Consider the following 8,241-nt stretch of genomic DNA (forward strand, 5'->3'; position numbering starts at 1 on the left):
AAATGAGTACATTGATTCTCTGGGAGAATGAAATTGATCTTTAATATGTTTCTATTAAAATCTCAATATGCTATTTTATATTTGCTTAATTTTTTATGATGATGTTTCTTTACTCTTATTTTCATTCATCTAATTTTCCTATTAAGTTTTGTTTTGTTTTATATTTAAAACTTATAAATCTTTTTAATGAAAATTTTCAATGTTTTAAGATCCTTCTGATTCAATTTTCTCTAAGTTTTAAAATCTTTTACAAAATTATTTTTTTAAATCATTAGTAAATTTTTCTTTAAAGTTATAATTTTATTATGTTTTTCAAACGTTCAAAATTTAGTTTATGATTCCATAAGATTTCCTGCCAAACTTTTCTAATAACTTATACTATTTTCCTTAAGAAAAATCCTTACGACGGAATCTAGAAAATTTAGAAGTTCAATTTTTTTGAATTCTTGAGTTAAGAGATCACATATTTGGGACTTCAAGGTTTTATCCCAAGAAAAAATAATGGTTTTAATTAAATATTTTTTTTCTCAAATCTCTTTATTACAAGGTTATTACTATGACAGATTTTGAGAAATTGTACTAATCTAACTTTCTTGAGTTGAGAAAAGTTCTTCAATATAGTCTAATTTATGGAATGCTCTTCAATTATTTTATGAGATCATTGCTTCAAATATATTGGAGTAGTGAGGGGTAAAATAAGACATTATTTTTAAAAGAAATTAAACTATATTTTCAATTCAATATTTGAAATTTGGTCACCATTTTCTAAACAAGTGTTGTGGGTTGTTATCACTTTCCTCACACACAAATGACCCCGGAATCCAACATTAGTTTTTGCATACTACTATTTTATGATTTAATTTAAAAAATTATATGCTTTATTTCGGTGTCCAATCACATCATAAAAATATTGGTGGCGACTCATTTTTTTGTTTTATTTTAAAATTAACCCATTGTGAGAACGTCACTGCTTCGCATTGTTTCGGGCACGTTAGCGACATATTAATTCCATGTTCAACTTTGTATTAACCATACTTTGGAAACCATTCATATAAATTGATCAACTTAAATAGAACACAATGATTGATCCTATATCTCGTAGTTGTATTAGAAAACAAATAAAAGATAAACACAAATACGTCAAATTCCAAGGATTAAACCTATACCAAATCACATCACACATTTGTTAACCACAACGATGAAAGGGATGCATGTGATGTATATTGGAATTGTTTTTGCAAATAAACCAGAATTTTTAAGAAGGAAAAAAGTGGTTAACAGCTGATCAAAACAAAGATAATAGTGAGGTTTTATGAGTAGAGTGTTGTGTGTTTGTTCCATTGGATATGTTTATAGACTTGAAAATGTTGGCTTTGTTTGTGAGTGTGACACACAATTCTTGATTATGACAGATTCCTCACATTCCCCTTCTTATGGATTTGGATCTTCCCACTTCAAGGGGAGAATTCAATGCTCTTCCCCCCATTTATATTATTCATCTTCATATATCACCAAATCTCTTCTTTTTTTTTTTTTTTCACATCTTTCAAATCCAACTATATATACATCTACTTTATACTATTCTATAAATGTTTTGTTTTTTTTTTTTCACTTCATTAAGTCCACGTACTTTTAAATTCTCAATTTTATCGCTACAGTTTAGAGTTAGTTTTAGTTTGACATTGATGTAGTTTGAATTTAGTTTCAATATTATGATTTTTTTAATTTTATCAACGTTAATTTTATATTTATGATTTAGTCAAAGTTCTCACAAAACATATATCATGTAACTGCAATAGTCAACATATATCATGTTTTTGTGGTGACCCTTTCAATACAATACTCTATTGCGTTGTCATTGATTTACATTTAGCTGTGTGAAATTTTGGGTGAAGGTTTTAGAGTAAGAAGTTTTCATAGTCCATCTCATGAAAAAAACCTAAGACTCAACATTTGAGAAGAGATTCTTTGTCTAGGCCAAGGAGCCTAAAAGTGCCCCTATTGTAATTACCTTGCTTTTTTTTTTTTTTTTTCTAAAAAAAATATAACTTGATTCTTCTGGACATTAGTAAAAAGTGGATATAACATAAGAAAGAAACTTGTTGGAATGCCTTTGGAGCCCAAGGTTTAGAGGGGTGCCATAGATAAATGATTTTATTCCACCGGACCTCTATATTTATATTATTTGATATTCTTTTCTAATAATAATAAAACTACTTATTCTCTCTACTTGTGTACATAACTTACATAATTGTTGGTGAACCACGTTGTTGGCATGTGAAACTTGTACACTCGTTTTTTTATTGCAAACAGCTTTTGTGACAAATCTCACTCACTTTTCTTGGATATCCCTAATTTTTCTAGTTGACTTGCTCGAAATTACCTATCATTTGTGTTGTGCTGAGCGATTATTTCTTGGACTTTTCTTGCCAGGTGCTAAATGGAGCAATGTGTTGATTATTTTCAATTGGAATATATTTACTAGCTCGGCTAGTTATGCTAGCTAGAAATCGAGACTCTATTAACTTTTTTCTTTTGGATCACACGGCCTTTTTCCATCTCATGATTCTCAACGTTATTCTTTGGGCTTGGGCTTTGAGGATTGTTAGGGGCAACCTTCAATCCACATAATTCTCTATGTCGATCTTTGTTGGTCTATTTCATTTCTATTTTAAAAAAGAAAACTTAGGAGAAAATATTATATTGTCCAAAAACCAATTAGTTATCATTTATTAAATGAGGCCAAAATCCACCAAGCTAAGTCCTAAATAATTGTTGTCAAAGAGAGGTTTGAAGGGAGAGATGGAATATGAAACCCCAAAAAGGGGGGAAAAAAAAAGACAAAGAAATTGAGAGGGAGAGAAGGTTGTGTTGAACACACTCTCAAAGCAGGCCCCCACCTGGATTTGACAAAGTTTGTAAGGACAAAGAACTTATCCAATGAATAACAACCTTTTTCTCTCTTTTTTTTCTCAACTTCTCCGTGGAACAGTGAAGTGTAACAAAGACATGCATATTATTATTTTAATAATAATAATAATAATAATAATAATAATAATAATAATAATAATAATAATATGATGATGTATTTAGCTCAATTAACATCTATATGTTTCTAAGAATAATCGGGTTTAAATTCTCCGCTATAAATTAAACTTAAAAAATGGCTTTTTCAAAATAAAAATAATAATAATGACCGACAAATATTGTTAGTAAAGTTATTCTTTTCAAACTAATTGTCATTTTTCTCTTTCTCTCTCTTGTAAAAGAGAAAAAGAAAAAGAAAAGGTCACATTGAATTGAAGGAGATTGTCCTTTGGTTTTAAAACACACAAAACAACTCAATCATATATGCATATGGTCTCTCATCCATTATTGTTCTCATTCCCCATTTCAGAATCATATTATATATATATATATATATATATATATATATATATATATATATTGCTTCACTCACAACCCTCCCTAGGTACCTACACTTTTATGTTTTATCATAGAATTATATACCCTTCTTCTAGGTTTAGGGTTTATGATATTAAAGAAAAGAAAACATATGTCAACATATATATTTATAGATACCCTCTTCTTTTTTCCATTGGATCTTCATTCTATTTATGTGGACTATATGTATTTCTCCATCAACACTCTACAAAAGAGAGAGAGAATATGAGTAAATGGTTTCTTAGGATAGGACAATAAAAAAAAAAAAAAAAAAAAAAAAAGAAATTTCTTTCTTTTTTTTTTTTTTCTCTCTTCTGAATTGAATCTAATTCTTGTTTGCTCTCCATATTTCAAAGTTGGATAATTTTAGGATGAATTTTTAGCTTGATTTTTATTAACTCATAGATTTCAATTGTCTATTTTTCATCCTTAAATTTCGATCTTTATTTTAATTTAGTCTTATGATTTCAAAATTTATACATTTAACTTTAGTTTTCTTTTCCTTACTTTCAATCTAGGTTGTTAATGTATATGAAGGTGAAAGTGAAAAATATTAAAATAATTTTGAAAACAAAAGAAAGTTCAACTCTAAATTCAAAAGAAAAAATATATATAACATAGGTAAGGGAAAAAATAAAATAAAACTAAAAATTTATGAAAAAAAATGTAACATTTTAAAACTTCAATCAATAAAAACTGACTCACAAGGTTGAAGTTAAAGAGTATTTTTTTTCAAAAAGGAAAGATATAAAAAAAAATTATAAAGATCACATGGAATAACTCACACACACCAAAATTTACTTTTTAATATATATGCCGTCAAACTTTGATATTATTATGGATCTATACAAACTTTTTAAAGCTTTTTGAATTTGTGTTTGAATTTAAAGTTATGAAAAAATAAAGAAAGATAAAGAAATAATGGAGGAATGAAATAAAGAAAGCATAATTTTGTTGTGAGCGCAAATCATATTGCACAATTAGTCAATGTCAAATAATATAATAGGAATCACTTCCAAAAATCATTCTAATGCTCATCCCACCAAATAGTACTTTTTCAAATTCATCTTTTTTCCTATCAAATAATTCTTCAAAAAAAAAAAAAAAAAAAACCATACAACAAAACCCATTTCAAAGAACACCCTAATAATTTTCTTGAAGAACACAAACCATTGTGATGATTTAAAATGAAAAATCCAAATAAATTGTTGATAATTGAGTAGAGAAAATTAAATGACAACAGACATGAATTCTAAGACAAGAGAAGAAGCTAAAGGATATGTCTTGACTAGGTTCGATGTTCATTGATTTTAACAAAAAAGTTGTCTCAAAGAACCAAAATCAAAGTTGAATAATTAGCTCATTTCCCCATTTCAGAAAATTCCAACTTCCACGCAATGTGCAAAAATAGCAACAAAAAAACCCCTTTTTTCCATTGACAATATTGCTTAAGTTTTTTTCAATTGATTCATATCTCAATGGCTTTTTATTTAGATGTTTTCTCGTTCTTTTCCCTCTATAAAATCCTTTGCTATTCCATTTGTTTTTTTTCACATATCACTCAATAATAACATTTATATATAATATCCTCTTTCTCTATATAGATTTTATGATCTCTATGGCAAATTTGTCAACTAAAAGTGAAAATTATAAAAACGCCAATGAGGAAGAGATTAGTGAACTAAGAAGAGGGCCATGGACTATTGAAGAAGACACATTGTTGGTTCGTTATATTGCTGGTCATGGAGAAGGCCAATGGAACATATTGGCTAAACAAGCTGGTATTTTTTTCAACCCTTCTCCTATTTTTCCTTTAATTTTACTTGTATCCATTGTTTTTAGTTATCTTCTTTTTCAAACATTTGTTGTTTTAGGTCTCAAGAGAACGGGAAAAAGTTGTAGATTGAGATGGTTGAATTACTTGAAACCCGACGTTAAGCGCGGGAACCTCACTCTTCAAGAACAACTCCTCATCCTCGAACTCCACTCCAAGTGGGGTAATAGGTATACATTTCCATGATATATATACGAACACGTTTGGATATGATTTTGAAAAGGCTTAAATCATTTTTTCGTATTAAAAAATTGTATGAAACATTTTTTAATAATTCAAAAACCATTGTTATCTGTGTTTATTATTTCTAAACAAAAACTAAATAATAAAGAAAATGAATTAAGAATTTTAAAGAATACAAAACCAATACTTGTAAAGAAAAACCAGCACTCCAAGAAATATATATATTTGAATTGACTTTTAATTGTTTAAAAAAATGTTTTTATAGGTTCGAAAAAAATATTTATAAACATTTAAAAAGTTATGAATCCAAACACTCTAAGTAACATTATATTAAAATCTTCATTGTTTAAAACTAGATTTTGAGTCCTTGAAAATATGTTTCAAAATAATTTTGAGTATGACAAAAGTGTGATTCTAACATTTTTAAAATCATTCCCAAACACACCGTGAGTTTAGTTTTAAAGAAAGGTGCTTCCTTTTGATAATGTTGCTCTCAACAAGTCAATTTCAAACTGATTTTCAATGATTCGTAGGTGGTCAAAAATTGCACAACATCTACCTGGAAGAACGGATAATGAAATCAAGAACTACTGGCGGACGAGAGTTCAGAAACAATTACGCCAACTTAAAGTTGAGGCAAACAGCAAGAGATTTTTGGATGCAATTCATCATTTGAGTATGCTAGAAGCCATGGACCAATCCTCTAACTTCTCCCTCAATTTTCCTCCTCCATCAGCTCTTCAGAACACGACATCACCAAACTCGTTTGAAACTGCCATTCATCCGTTCAACGACCACGGGGGTGGTGCTCCTCTTCGGGCGCCATGTTCAGCCAGCCAATGGCCTGACATCTCACAACCCCCACCAAGTTCTTATGGTGAATTTGGGGAAGCTTGGAGGTTGAACATGGTGGAGATGCAGAAGCAAAAACAGGAGCCAGTTTGTTCATTGGGTGCTTGGGAAATAGAAGATTGTGATGTCCCCATGGCAGCACCTGATTGGCTGATGGAAGATTCAATGGTTGAAAACTTATGGAGTTTGGAGGATCAAAACCTGATATAATGATATTATTATGTAATGCATGTGCTCACTCTTCACTGTCATGGGATTTTTTTTTTTTTTTTTGGGGTAACCTTATAACTTTATATGTAATCTTTTTAGATTTTAAAAATTACAAACCGCGTAAGTTTTTAGGTGTTAGGAGACAATGAATTAATCTATATGGTAAATTTTAATCTAGCTTTAGTCATTTCAATTACAAATCGATCAAGAGTGTATTTCCGCTTTAACTTTTTAAGTGCGTTTAATTTTGAAATAAGTCATTTAGAAAAAAATAAAATATTTGACAACTACATACGTGCAATAGCTTTTCGAAAAACATTTTTTTCTCTAGTAAAATTCAAATCTACTCTAAATTTAAAGGTAGAGCTTAACCTGTCCAAGGAAATGCGTGACCAAGTAGCCTAAATTTCTAAGCAACAAGAATGATAAAATACAAAATAAATAGAGATGAGCTGAGATAGAAATCAAGTTTGTGTTGCTTCACTCGGTGTGCAGACAAATATCTAGATTCACTCACTACAAGAAAATTGACTATTTTCAAAAGCCAGGACATTCGGAAAAACATTTAATAGACCTTTGATATATCTTTTTTCAAAGGTTATTTCAACCTTTGAAATGTATCAAAATAGATCCCGTCAAAAAAAAAAAAAAAAATAAAGATTTACTAACCTTTAAAAATTAATAATTCTCGAAGATTTTACTAACCTTTGAAAATTAATAATTTTTCAAGATCACACGACCTTCGATAATTGTTAAATTATTTATTAATTATCAAATGATTTGTTTCGAAGATATTCATAAAAGAACTTTTTCAACAAATGTATATATCATTCGAAATTTCTCACAAAACCTTTTAACAACATTTATTGACAAATCTCAAAATGTTGTTTTACTAATTCATCTGCCTAATGATCAAATATTGAATTACAATGTATAAGAATGATATAGAACAAATAGGCAATGACATGGATGAAAACTAGTAAGCTTATCATAAAGTTACAGAAAAAGAGATATTCCAAGTTCTATAACATCAAGCTACCACACTTGGTCAACTAGAAACATGCTTACGCATCTCTGTCATTATAGTTTGGAATCTATCCTCAAAATGGTTTTCTAATTTGCTAATTCTATCATAGAGCGTTTGTACCTCAACTTTTCTTTGTTGTTCAGATTCATGAAAATGTTGTTGAAACTCATTAAGGCGACGCTCAAGATCGTGTACCTTAGACGATAATCCAAAACAACTTAAAAGGCGCTACAAGAAATCGGGGCTCATTTAACGCAGAAATAGGCTTCAGTGAAGGCACCATCGGAACAAAGGCCCATCCCCGACGCCAAAAAATATACGTCGGCTGAGACAAGTAATCCCGATATCATGGTTCAAGACGTCGGGGGAAGTTAAATGTAACGCCCCAACAAATTCGATTTTGTTCATTGTCATTAATATTTAAGTGTGGTTATGTAAAATTCAAATTTATTGGAAGAACCTTATCATTTTGAAATTTATGATTAAATAAGGTTTGGAATCTTTATTTTGTTTAGATAATAAGTATTTTATTTGGAAATAATTGGTGAAGTTATTATTAAACTAAAGTTGGTTGGTTAAGGGAGAAATGTGGGGACCTAGTTGGGGTTAATAAGGAAAATTTCAAGAGATTTGGAGACATAGGAGGTGGTTGGTTTTCAAATTAATTAAAGGAAATAGAAAAAAAAAGAGA

The 8,241-nt window shown here is 29.3% G+C and overlaps 1 protein-coding gene across 1 annotated transcript; it reads left to right on the forward strand.

The window, feature by feature from the left end:
* The first annotated feature begins 4,933 nt into the window (after nucleotides 1-4,933).
* On the forward strand, nucleotides 4,934-6,750 carry LOC103497203 (transcription factor MYB62-like). Its single transcript, XM_008459314.3, has 3 exons — nucleotides 4,934-5,225; nucleotides 5,319-5,448; nucleotides 5,995-6,750. Exons 1-3 carry the CDS (start codon nucleotides 5,054-5,056, stop codon nucleotides 6,521-6,523), a joined length of 831 nt encoding a protein of 276 aa, XP_008457536.2. The 5' UTR covers nucleotides 4,934-5,053; the 3' UTR covers nucleotides 6,524-6,750.
* Nucleotides 6,751-8,241: the final 1,491 nt, after the last annotated feature.

The sequence above is a fragment of the Cucumis melo genome, chromosome 12 (assembly GCF_025177605.1).
Source record: "Cucumis melo cultivar AY chromosome 12, USDA_Cmelo_AY_1.0, whole genome shotgun sequence".
NCBI classification, from domain to species: Eukaryota; Viridiplantae; Streptophyta; class Magnoliopsida; order Cucurbitales; family Cucurbitaceae; genus Cucumis; species Cucumis melo.

What these genes read in the sequence shown, in the direction of transcription:
- LOC103497203 (XM_008459314.3), top strand. Translation starts at nt 5,054, where the DNA reads ATGATCTCTATGGCAAATTTGTCAACTAAAAGTGAAAATTATAAAAAC. An exon ending in CATATTGGCTAAACAAGCTG is followed by an intron (nt 5,226 to 5,318) that starts GTATTTTTTTCA and finishes TTGTTGTTTTAG; the next exon opens with GTCTCAAGAGAACGGGAAAA. An exon ending in CACTCCAAGTGGGGTAATAG is followed by an intron (nt 5,449 to 5,994) that starts GTATACATTTCC and finishes AATGATTCGTAG; the next exon opens with GTGGTCAAAAATTGCACAAC.